General features: G+C 44.2%; 1 protein-coding gene across 1 annotated transcript; it reads left to right on the forward strand.

Annotated features, from left to right (window-relative positions):
- Positions 1-1,824: 1,824 nt before the first annotated feature.
- ccdc103 (coiled-coil domain containing 103) lies at positions 1,825-11,138 on the forward strand. Its single transcript, XM_039740518.1, has 4 exons — positions 1,825-1,958; positions 6,093-6,247; positions 8,674-8,812; positions 10,506-11,138. Exons 2-4 carry the CDS (start codon positions 6,105-6,107, stop codon positions 10,965-10,967), a joined length of 744 nt encoding a protein of 247 aa, XP_039596452.1. The 5' UTR covers positions 1,825-1,958; positions 6,093-6,104; the 3' UTR covers positions 10,968-11,138.
- The last annotated feature ends 1,967 nt before the right edge of the window (positions 11,139-13,105 follow it).

Genomic DNA, 13,105 nt, shown 5'->3' on the forward strand with positions numbered 1-13,105 from the left:
TGCTTTCTGACCCCGCCCTCTGGTTTACGCCACGCCTCTTCCCCATCTTCGTCAATCCTGCACTCGATTTACAAGAGGAATTTTCATTTTACTGATTGAATGAAAATCTTTTCCTTCCTAATCATTTTATTAAACGTTGTAATCTATCAGAGGTAAGGAAGGAAAAACAAACAATGCAAGGCAAAGAAATAAAAACAGCAAACCTTCCAGACTTTATGAAGTGGCATTGATATTAAATGCAATTCGTTGTTTCTTACCCGGCCCTCTTTCATTTCCATTCCATCCACAAATACCGTAATACCACATTTTGTCAACTGCTCAATCTATTTGTTAGGGGATGGGGGGTGTATGGAGCCCGGCACTGGCAATGCCGGGCATAAGGCAGGAACCAGGTGTGGACGGGACACCAGTCCATCACGGGGCACAGTCACACTGGGACAATTAGGAGCCATGAAATAATCTGACCTGCGTGTGCTGGGAAATACAAAGGACCAGCAGATCAGACATCAAGAGAACGAGACACAACAGGCTTCGACCTTGAGGCAGAAGTGATGAATGATGTATTTACATCAATTTTCAATGTCAGGTTCAGTTCGCCTGGGATCAGCCGTGGACGGCAGGGCATGCGCACACAAGAGGTGATAATTTAGAGTCATCAGTTTATACACATCGATCTGTATGTCTGACTGATATCACTGCTTTATTATTTTTATTTTTAAGTGGCGCTTTTGAGAGTACCTGAAGTTTAATCTTTAAAGGGGGGCTGTGGAGCCCTCTTTGACTACGCTTGTATTCTGAGCCTTTACTGCGTTACCGCTTACTTTATACCCATCATCTTTTTATTCTTTACTTTATCTCTTCTTCCATTGGCGAGTCGCAGGGTGCCGAAATCCTCCCGGGGGCAACTCCGACGACTGACAGACGCTTACAATTCCGCCATCGTGCAGCCCCAACAATGTGATGGCTTTCCGTTTACTAAAGCCAGCTACAGACACGCGCGCTCCGGGGTCGAACTGACACGCAGTCCACAGTGCAGTGGGGTGTCTCGGTGAAAGGGGCGTGGCTCTGCAGAGACACGCCTATGGTGCGGGCTATGACGGGGTTTGACACAGGGTTTGACTTGGCTGAACGTCTATTATCCGGCAGAAGTCGCTATTTATGTGACAGGGCAAAGGGGTGTCATGGTAAGAAGGTGCAGAGCAGGGGCCAGGCAGAAGATACTATAGATAGAAAGATAGAAATGAAAGGCACTATATAACAGATACATAGATAGACAGATAGATAGATCTGAAAGGCACTATATAATAGATATCTAGGTTAGGCGGGCATTTTTGTGTAGTGGCTTTAGACTTCAGACCTTGTGTCTGTTGTTTCGCTTCAGACACTGTCACCTGCCTGTGCTACAACTGGAAAAACAAAGAAATGGAGCCAAATGTCGTATTCGCCTTGGTTAAAGGCATCAACCAAACAAGTACAATGCAATGTGTCCTTATCGTGTATATCTAATTTAAATTTCATTTTGTATTTAATCAGTTTGAGAAAATATGTTGCCAGTTTTGTGTGATGTCAAATTCATTCTTTGCGACGATAGCATTGTTTTTTTTTTCTTTTTTTATCTTTTGGATGAAAGAACCGTATTTGCACCAGTGCCCACCTAAGTATCAAATAAATCTCCGTATGTGTTCATCATCCCCTTGTTTCCAGGAAATTATTTAGTTAAACGGCGTTCAATTTACGATTTTGCCAGCAGGTGGTGTCCAAGACCAGCAGGTGAAGAATTACATGGCGGGAGAGACGTGCGGGCGGAGGCGGTGATTAAGGATGTAGTCGCGAGTTGACCCGGAAATGCTGCCCGGGAAAGCCGGTTGCCATAGTGACGCGTCTTGTTAACGCTTCTTTATTTATTTTTATTTGATTGAGCTCGTCTTGAAACTGGAAGTTTAGCGCATGGAGGAGAGGTAAGGGAGCATTTCTTTCTGTTATTCTTATTACCCCTGGAAGCTCACCCCATATCTTACAGAAATTCATTGAAGTTAAGAGTTAATTTTTTTTTATTGTGACGGAAGTTTCGTTTTTTTGTTGTTTTACTTTGTGTCAAGTTGGCCGAGTGCTTCCGATTCGTGCGACAGTCTCTTTTTCCCGATGGCCCGTGCTGATTAATTGGCAAATGTTAACCGATTGTCGCATTTATTGAACGCAGAAACGTGCACTCAACATTTAAAACGCAAAAAAGGGTTAATAACAACATTAATATTAATAATAATTAAAACACCCGTTTCGTTTTATTTACCGTTAGCAAACCAGGAATCAAGAAATCCTTTGTACCAATATCAATACACTTGTATAGCGCCTCACTGGCACTGGGACGGCCAACGCAAAAGATTGCTTTCGTCTTTAGTCTTCTTTCTTCTGAGTATGTGTATTTATTTATCTATTTATGCATTTACTTATTTAATAATCTTCATTAAAAGGCCACATTTCACAGTGGAAACAAATAAAGTCAATCCATCTTTCTAGCATATAGTGCCTTTCCTATTTGTATATCTCTCTGTTAAATTAATTTTAAATATTGCGTAGGCATTAGTAGATTATCTAATGGCCATCACTGCTTGAAATGACTGAATTCTAATTTATTATTCACATATGCTCCCATTTTCCACATATGTTCCTGCAGTGTCCTAATGGCCGACTCCCTTAGCTCATCTTTAATTAGTCACATTTAAGTGCAAATCAGTTATTTGAGAAACCTTTGTAATTTCATTTGCACTGCTGACACCTGTTATTCTGTTCACTTGTGCTGTAAGGTCCCAGCATTCCTAAAGCAAAGTTCTGGGTTCAAAAATGGTGTTCTCGATAAACCCGTCCGTCTGTTGTTTCTGTGCACAATGAAGGTCAGTCTTTGTGACAGTTTGCCACGAGAGTGAAGATTTCACACAAAGTTTGTCTGTTCCTGTCTTGAGAAAAGAAGGCGAACTGAGGATCTAAGCAGGATAGAAAAAGAAGGAGAAGTGCATAAGAGAAGAGGACCATCAGAGTGCGTGTAGTGTGAGAAACAAAACAAATCACAGGTCCTCAGTTACCTTCTCCACTATATACACACCAAATCCCAGCGTTTTCTATCACAGAGAAAAGTCAACTCTGGGCGGTTGGCCTTGAAGGAAGAGTTAAAAAAAAAAAAAGCCATGTCTGAAACTGGCAAGTGAAAAGAAAGGATTAAAATGGGCAAAAGAACGCAGACATTGGATAGGTGGAGACTGAAAAAGTGTCTCATGGTCAGCATCGTCTGTTGCAGATGACACTGGGATAGGGTTTGTATTGGGGGAATCATGAAAAGTAAAAATAAAACTAATAATGATAACATAAAATAAATGTGTCCACTGGTCTGTGCTATAAATTTGTTTTCTGTATGATTCCAATAATTTTGATTATTTTTATATCGCTGAATTTGCGTATTTCCTGTTCCAATACAGGGGAGAAACACGAGGTGTCATGCTGGCCGTGACTCATTTATTTTGAGGTGAAGTATTGACAAATGTGACAGCGTTGTACACGACAGCTGTCGTGCTGGTAAAGTAGCTGAGTGAACCCACTATGTTTCATATGGCCTGCACTATGCATTGTGTCAGCCATCAAGACATTACATGTGCCCGGTGATAGTGGCTGCCCGCTCCCTTTACCTTCCTGGCCCCCCTCCCCAGAGTGTAGAGGGCGGGCGCTGTGATGCCACACGTGATGTTGTGCGCTCAGTTGTGGAGCACAGCCAGATACAGTACTCTTGAATGTAGGGGGCGGAGTCTCGACGTGGCTGGTAGGAGGCCGCTCTGCCAACCAATGAAGTTCTGCAGCATTGTGATTGCATATGTATGAGGTTGGTTAGCATGCTCCATATATGGATGTGTCGGGGCGGAGTTTGAGGCGCACATTTACAAGGTGGTTGTGATTTACAGGTGCATCTCAATTAATTAGAATATCATCAAAAAGTTAATTTATTTTAGTCATTCGATTCAAAAAGTGAAACTCCTATATTATATAGATTCATTACGCACAGAGTGATATATTTCAAACGTTTATTTCTTTTCATTTTGCTGATTATAGCCTGCAGGTAATCCATCCATCCCATCCATTATTTAACCCGCTATATCCTAACATAGGGTCACGGGGGTCTGCTGGAGTCGATCCCAGTCAGCACAGGGCGCAAGGCACAAAACAAACCCCTGGCAGGGTGCCAGCCCACCGCAGGGCACACACACACCAAGCACACACTAGGGACAATTTAGAACCGCCAATGCACCTAACCTGCATGTCTTTGGACTGTGGGAGGAAACCCACGCAGACACGGGGAGAACATGCAAACTCCCCTACTGGTAATGAAAACCCAAAATTCAGTATCTCAGAAAATTAGAATATTGTGAAGAAGTTCAATATTGTAGACTCCTTGGTGTCCCACTTCACTCAGCTAATTAACCCAAAACACCTGCAAAGGGGTCCTGAGCCTTGAAATGGTCTCTCAGTCTGCTTCAGTAGGCCACACAATCACAGGGAGGACTGCTGACGTGACAGTCGTCCTGATGACAGTCATTGAGACCCTCGCTCCACAAGGTGGGGAAGCCACCGAAGGTCACTGCTAAAGAGGCTGGCTGTTCACAGAGTGCCGCATCCAAGCAGATTAATGGAAAGTTGAGTGGAAGGAAAAAAGGCACCCAAGCAACAGGGATAAGCGCAGCCTTGAGAGGATTGTGAAGAATTTGGGGGAGATTCATAAGGAGTGGACTGCGGCTGGCGTCAGTGCTTCAAGAGCCACCACACACAGACGTGTGTATCCGGTAACGTGGGCTCCAACTGTCGCAGCATTCCTGGTGTCAAGCCACTCCGGAATAAGAGACAATGTCAGAAACGTCTTACCTGGGCTAAGGAGAAAATGGACGGGACTGTTAACAGCTCAGTGGCCAAAAGTCCTCTTTTCAGATGAAAGTCAATTTTGCATTTCATTTGGAAATCAGAGTCTGGAGGAAGAGTGGAGAGGCACAGAATCCAAGTTGCTCGAGGTCCAGTGTGAAGTTTCCACAGTCGGTGATTATTTTGGGGAGCCATGTCATCTGCTGCTGTTGGTCCATTGTGTTTTATCAAATCCAAAGTCAGCGCAGCGAGACGTCTACCAGGACATTTCAGAGCACTTCCTGCTTCCCTCTGCTGACAAGCTTTATGGAGATGCCGATTTCATTTTCAGGCAGGACTTGGCACCTGCCCACACTGCCAAAAGTACCAATACCTGGTTTAATTACCATGGTATCACTGGGCTTAATTGGCCAGCAAACTCGCCTGACCCAAACCCCATAGAGAATCTTATCAAGAGGAAGATGAGAGACAGCAGAGCCAACAATGCAGACGAGCTGAAGGCCGCGATCAAAGCATCCTGGGCTTCCACAACACCTCAGCAGTGCCACAGGCTGATCGCCTCCATGCCAGTCAGTCATGCAAAAGGAGCCCCAACCAAGTATTGAGTGCCTACATGGACAGACATTTCAGTAGGCCAACATTTCTGTATTAAAAATTATTTTTTTATTGGTCCTATGTAATATTCTAATCTTTTGAGGTACTGAATTTTGAGTTTTCATTACCAGTAGCTCATAATCAGCAAAATGAAAAGAAATAAACACTTGAAATATATCACTCTGTGTGTAATGAATCTATAGAATATAGGAGTTTCACTGTTTGAATTGAATTACTGAAATAAATGACCTTTTTAATGATATTCTAATTTATTGAGATGCACCTGTGGGTAAAGTTAATAGGAATGTGCATTTTTATAAATCTGATTTATAAAAAGAAATATATATATTTTTTTTTCTTCTCATTTCCCAGTTTTATAGATGAGACTCCAGGAGAGCACACAGGGCACCAGTGAAGTTGTTTCTAACACATTAGCTGGCATTTCCATTTGTGTGGCTTATTAAAGGCTGTCCGCCTGACATTTCCGGTCTCTGCGTTTTTAAGACTGAGTATTTTGTGCTGTCTTCACTTGCAGACGTTTTTCCTTGCATCCTTTTCCCCTGCAGCTGATTTGTTTGTTTAACTTTGTGCTCCCTTGGCAGACTCCATCAGAAATGCAGAAGCCGGAAGTAATTAACTTTTTGGCCCTGGAACGGGAGCTTCAGTCAGCACTAGCAGCTGATAAGAAATACCAGCGAGAAAACGATGCCAAGTTCCGCGCCATTCATCAGAAAGTGGGCTCCTACGAAGAGTTCAGGTACGTCACTGGCAGCAGAGGCATTGGGATGAAGAAAAATGTTAAACACTGGCAGACCATCTTTTGGATTCGGGTGGGCTGCAAAGTAGTACATTAAAAGTCTAAATTCATCCACTGGACGGTGTGAACTGTTCAGGGGCTCTCAACCTGGCCATCCAGGGTCTTATTCACTCGGGTGCAAGCTGCTTATAAGAATTCCACAGTCAGAGATAGAGATAAGCTGGTATGAGAAATGGATGGATTGATGTATCATCCCAGCTCTTATCACACCACACTGTCTTTGTGCCTTTTTGTATTTCCTGTATTATCATGCAAAATGGCACAGTATCCTATCTATCTATCTATCTATCTATCATATAGTGCCTTTCACATCTATCTATATATCTATCTATCGAGTGTCAAACTCCAGTCCTGGAGGGCCACAGTGGCTGCAAGTTTTCATTCTAACCATCTTCATTAGTGATTTGATTTTGCTGCTAATTGCCTTTGTTTTAATTACCGTGACTCAGGCCCCTTAGTTGTCTCTTTTTCTTTAATTAGCAGCCAAGCAATAATGAGACACAAAATGAGCCGCCACGTGACCACCTCACCTGTGCCCATCACACATTATCTAAATATAAAGAAAGGTGAAGTTCTCGGTAAGGTTGATTGCTCAGGTCACCAAAACATCTTGACAATGTTCTTAGAAAAAAACAGAAAAATCAACAGTTTTGGAAATGTCTGCTGTGGCTGAATGAGAGCAGCAACAGGCCACGAAATTAAATAACGGGCTTAATTACCAACAAGAATAGGCTTCTCATTAAGAGACTGGTTGGAGTGAAATTGGTTGGTGTTTGACATCCCAGTTTAGCAGGTCATCTGTCGGCTCGTTTCACGTCTCATTTCTGTTTGGTTGCCATTTAATGAAGAAGCGAATCAAATCGGAGGACTGAATCCTTAAAAACAGGGCTATTAAAATGAAGGGAAAGGAGTTCATTAGCAGTGAAAACTGGGCACTGATTAGGAAGAGAGTTAGAGTGAAAACCTGCAGACACTGCGGCCCACCAGGCCCGGAGTTTGACACTCCTATCTTCTAGTGCCTTTCATATCTATTTATCTGTTACCTAATACCTCCTATCTCCCTCTCTCTCTCTTGACCTCCCCAGGGGCCATTTATGTGAATCTATCTATCTATCTATCTATCTATCTATATCTATCTATCTATCTATCTATCTATCTATCTATCTATCTATCTATCTATCTATGATATAGTGCCTTTCACTTCTGTCTGTCTGTCTGTCTGTCTGTCTATCTCTTATATAGTGCCTTACATTATCCATCTATTATAGGGTGCCTTTCACTTCTATCTATCTATCTATTATATAGCACCTTTCATATCTATCTATCTATGATATAGTGCCTTTCACTTCTATCTATCTATCTATCTATCTTATATCTACTTATTTATCTATTACATAGTGCCTCCTATCTCCCTCTCTCTCTCTCTCTCGACCTCCCAATGGGCCATTTATGTGAACCTCTTCAAGGTGGCAGGGAGTAGGAGCCTGTCAGTGCAAATAGAGTCAAAAGGTACAGGCGTAGCCCTGGTTGAAGTGCCAGTTATAATATTATTCTCACATTCTTTTCATCATGGGGTCATTGGGAGATGGACAGGGAGAGGCCAGCAAGCAGGGCACCATGATACTGTCCGGCTTAGTGACAGTAGTCTGTCAGACAGATGCAAATTCATGTGAACATACAGAGGACATGCATGTGACACATAGAAGAAGGTGGCCCTGCAGGGACTCAAATTTTGTTCCTATAGTTTGGCTTGTGAGAATTGTATCTCTTTTATTTATTTTATTTATTATATAGTTTCTTTCTTATCCTATCTATCTATCCATCCGTGTCTGAATCCATCTGCTCTTTTCTAACCCTGACACACCCTCAGTCACACCCACTGCCACACCTTTGATCTCACCCTCACATCTCTGACCACGCCCCCATTCATCATTTGTGTCCACTTTGGCCCCTCCCACACATTCAGCTCCCCTCTGGACCTGCCACCACACAGTTTATCTCCACTCCATATGCAGTCTGTGGCCACCTCCCCACACACAGGCTCAGGCCACTCCCTAACATGCAGCTTCACTAAACACTCCCCCTCAGGCACAGCTTGTCCATGACAGCCTATCTGTGGCCCCTCCCTCCAGGTGCATCTTGCCTTTGGACACGCCCATACACAGTGGGTCTCCAAAAGCCGGGCACAGCATGCCCTGGGCACTCGCACATTCACTTTGCCTCTGAGTACACTACATATATGGTCTTCCCACTGACCACGCCCCTTCAAATCGTTTGTCTCTTACATTGAACCTCTGACCATGCCAAATCCCCCCCCCTACTGATTGGGTCTGACAGCCTATCTTAGCCTATATCTTTGTGAACAGGGACATCGTTTTGGCGTCACACCTGAAGCCGCTGGACAAAAAGGATAAAATTGGAGATGAGAGAAAACAGCCCTGGAACACCGTGGCAGCATCTTCAGGTCAAAAGCCCACCTCAACAACAGAGGCCGCAACTCCAATGGTAAGTGTGTACCCTGTCCACATCCAGCACCAGTGAGTGGAGTGGAAATCACGCTAAGAGAAGGTCAATGGAGGAGAGGAAAACCAGGACTCTGACTATTTGCGTACATGGGGAAAATCAGCCTTGGGGGGTCTCCACCACTATCCTTTGGAAAAAGTCAAAGTCTCATAATAGCAAAGTGTCAGTGTCCTTTCATCGTAATAATATGATGGACTTGAGATTTGTAACTGTCATGTGGGGAGGTGGGGTGGTTGTGTCCATAGCTGTCATGTGTTCAGAACACAATGGGAGGTCAATAGTGTAACAAAAATGAGAGCCCACCAACTGTCATAAGATACCGAGAGATGACCACTTTACCTGTCATATAATAATAACACAGTCCATAACTGTCATGTAAAAATAACACCATTACTGGTGCGTAGTAGTATGGTTGTCTTAAAAGCACTCAGATGCCCCTCCCTATTGGCTACAGACATCTCCACTTCTCCAGTCAATACACCTGTTTGAAGGGTCGAACACATCAAGTTCAAGTGTGTTACCACTTGAGTAGCCATCTCCACTACTTCTCTAACCTATGGCTAGCTGAACCATGTCCACAAAGTCCATGTGATGAAAACAGGCCAGGGCTTACCAGAGCTCAGTCCTGTAGCTTGTTTTGTTTCCATAGCCAATTTTCTCCTGGGACTTTATGGTGGGATTACTGCCTCCTAGTGGTACTTATGACATCCATTCTCAGAAGGTATTTCTTACGATCTTGGGGTCAATCTGCTGGTTTGCCCTAAGGTGCCATCTTGCCAAGGTGCTTATTTCAGTCACAGTGACAGACTTTGCTTTTCTTTCCTGCTTATTTAGACAAGCAATTGTTTGGGAGGGATAACCCCCAGCGGACAAAAAATAAGATATCTATCTATCTATTATATAGTGCCTTTCATGCTATCTACCTATCTATCTATCTATTATATAGTGCCTTTCATGCCATCTATCTATCTATCTATCTATCTATTATATAGTGCCTTACATTATCTATCTATTATAGAGTGCCTTTCACATCTATCTATCTATCTATCTATCTATCTATCTATCTATCTTTGATCCTGTCTACTGTACTAAAATCTATCTATGATATAGTGCCTTTCACATCTATCTATCTGTCTGTCTATCTATCTATCTATCTATCTATTATATAGTGCCTTACATTATCTACTTTATAGTGCCTTTCACTTCTGTCTGTCTGTCTATCTATCTATCTTATATCTACTTATTTATCTATTACATAGTGCCTCCTATCTCCCCCTCTCTCTCTCTCTTGACCTCAGCAGTGGCCATTTATGTGAATCTCTTCAAGGTGGCAGGAAGTTGGGGGCTGTCATTGCAAGTAGGGTTTCAAGGTGGGGGGGGGGTAGCCCTGGTTTTAGTGCCAGTTTTATTATTATTCTCACATTCTCTTCATCATGGGGTCATTGGGAGATGGAAAGGGAGAGGGCCAGCCGGTGGGGCACCATGATACTGTCCGGGATAATGACACTAGTCTGTCAGACAGATGCAAATTCATGTGAACTTACAGAGGACATGCATATGACACATAGAATGTGGCCCTGCAGGGACTCAAACTTTGTTCCTATAGTTTGGCTTTTGAGAATTGTATCTCTTTTATTTATTTATTTATTTATTTATTTATTTATTTATTTGGTAGCCACAGGAACACTTGATTATTCCACAAAGTGCAGCTGAGTTCTACCGGCAGTGGCGCAGGAACCTTCCCAGTGGAGCAGAGAAGTACTCCTTCTTATTGTCACTTGGTGGAGAGCATCTGTCTGCCATTTTCAGAGCGGAGATCGCATTTGCACTGCTGGGCGAGTTTCTCCAGGTGCTTTTGGAAAACTTCTCCCCTAAAGACTGCATGGCCGTGATGACAATCCTGTTGCACCTTCCGCGCACCCAGCGGTTCGGCCTTCACTTGGACTTCTTGGATCAGGCCGAGAGAGATGGCTGCAAGCAGCTGATTGAGAAACTACAAAGGCTACATGAATGTGATGGCCCCGGGTGCAAAATGCATTGTGGGAACTGGGCAAGCACCTCGGACACCTCTGGTTCAGCTGAGCCATGTGAAAGCCTCGCTGGCTACTTAAGGAAGGTTTACAAAGTGTCACCCTGAGCCCCTCCACCGACTGCCTTTTACTTTTTATATTTTTTGAGAAGTGGCTAAGATGATGAGAGAGTCACGGCCGTCCTCTACTGGCTGCTGCTATTGGCATCCTAGTTAGGGAGTCAAACAGGCCATATTCATTAAAATAAAATGTATTTATTAAATGACTTTGTGACTGATGATTATTGTTACTGTTTGTGTCTTTATGTGAGCTGTGTTGCCAGGTCATGTACTTTAGCCCCATTAGCCGACTCAGCTGACGTCACCCCGTTTCACCCTCACCAGCTGCCCTTCTGTCTTTAAATGCTGTTTTACCATAGTAGGGTCTGAGGGGGTCTCTATTCTCCCCTTTATACTCGTTACTCTTAGACTATAACAGAAGGCCTCCGTTTGGGTTGACTATTATTGTAGTTCACTACTGCTTTCTTTTACATCTCTAACACCAGGCAATTAGATGGAGTACCAGAACAGACAGAGGAAGTTACACATTTATTCATGTATTATAGATAATATGCCCAAAATATAAGCAAACAGAATACAAATGTGAGAGTTGGCTAAATAATACGAATACATCCTAGGTAATAAGCAGGCCATCTTGCTTAGACTACCAGGGGGCTCTCTGTTTTGGTGTTTGCTCCTGCATGGCCTCTACTCAGGATGGAAAATGCCAGAGAGACAGAGACCATACCTGTGTGTGTCAGTGGTCCTCTACACAGGAATAGAAGTGTGAAGATCCCAAAGACTCCCCTCTGGCAAATTCAGCAACCACCCCGGTCAAGTCTGAACCCTGCTTGTTCCTGTCAGCGTTTTCTTCAGTCTCAAAGGATGCACAAATGTAGTTTCAAAGAAAGAAAGAAAGGCTACACAGGTAATAAAGTCATAAACTGCCTTACCAAACCTGTTCTTCTTTCAGAGTCAGACACTTTTATGGTTGCTGCTTCTTCTTTCGGCTGCTCCCATTAGGGGTTGCCACAGCGGATCATCTTCTTCCATATCTTTCTGTCCTCATCATCTTGCTCTGTCATCCCCATCACCTGCATGTCCTCTCTCACCACATCCATAAACCTTCTCTTAGGCCTTCGTCTTCTCCTTTTCCCTGTCCGCTCTATCCTTAGTACCCTTCTCTCGGTATATCTCTCCTCTGCACAGGTCCAAACCAAACCATTGACCATGCTGACTAGTTTAAGTGGGGCAGGACCGAGGGCTGTGTGAAGGTCCCGTGGGATGGATGTGCTCTGAGCAGTAGAGCAGGCAAGAGGAGGGACGTTCAGATGTAACAGCATCCAAGGATGGGCAAGGCATCCTGGGACCTGTGGAAACTGGCGGTGGTTCAGGTCTATGTGGGATGAACCAGGGATATGATGGGCTGCACCGAATGAGAAGTAAGGGGTAGTAGCATCCATGGAAGGGCAAGGCGCCCTGAGAGTTTGCGGAAACTAGTGGTGTTTCAGATTTATATGGTATAGACTGGGTATGTGGTGGGCTGCACCAAATGAGAAGTAAGGGGCTGCAGCATCCGAGGAAAGGCAGGGTGGCCCAGGAGCTGCAGAAACTGGTGGTGGTTCAGGTGTGTGTGGGATAGACCAGAGATGAGGTGAATGAGAAGGAAGGAGCAGCGGCATCAATGGAAGGGCAAGGCACCCTGGGAGGTATCGAAACTGGTGGTGGATCAGGTGTATTTGGGATAGACCAGGGATATAGTGGACTGCACCGAATTAAAAGTAAGGGGCAGCGGCATCCAAGGAAAGGCAGGGCGGCCCATGAGCTGCAGAAACTGGTTGCAGTTCAAGTCTATGTGGGAAGGACCAGGGATATGGTGGGCTGCACCAGATGAGAAACAAGGGGCAGCTGCATCTAAGGAAGGGCAAGGTGCCCTGGGAGCTGCAGAAACTGGTGGCACTTAAGCTCTGTGTGGGATAGACCAGAGATGAGGTGAATGAAAAGTAAAGAGCAGCGTCATTGAAGAAAGAGCAAGGCACCCTGGGAGGTGTCGAAACTGGTGGTGGTATAGACTGGGTATGTAGTGGGCTGCACCAAATGAGACATAAGGAGCAGCAGCATCCAATGAAGGGCAAGGCGCCTCAGGAGCTGTAAATATTGGTGATGGTTCAGGTCTGCACAGGATAGACCAGGGATGTGGCGAATGA

Source organism: Polypterus senegalus, chromosome 17 (assembly GCF_016835505.1).
Source record: "Polypterus senegalus isolate Bchr_013 chromosome 17, ASM1683550v1, whole genome shotgun sequence".
Classification (NCBI taxonomy): domain Eukaryota; kingdom Metazoa; phylum Chordata; class Cladistia; order Polypteriformes; family Polypteridae; genus Polypterus; species Polypterus senegalus.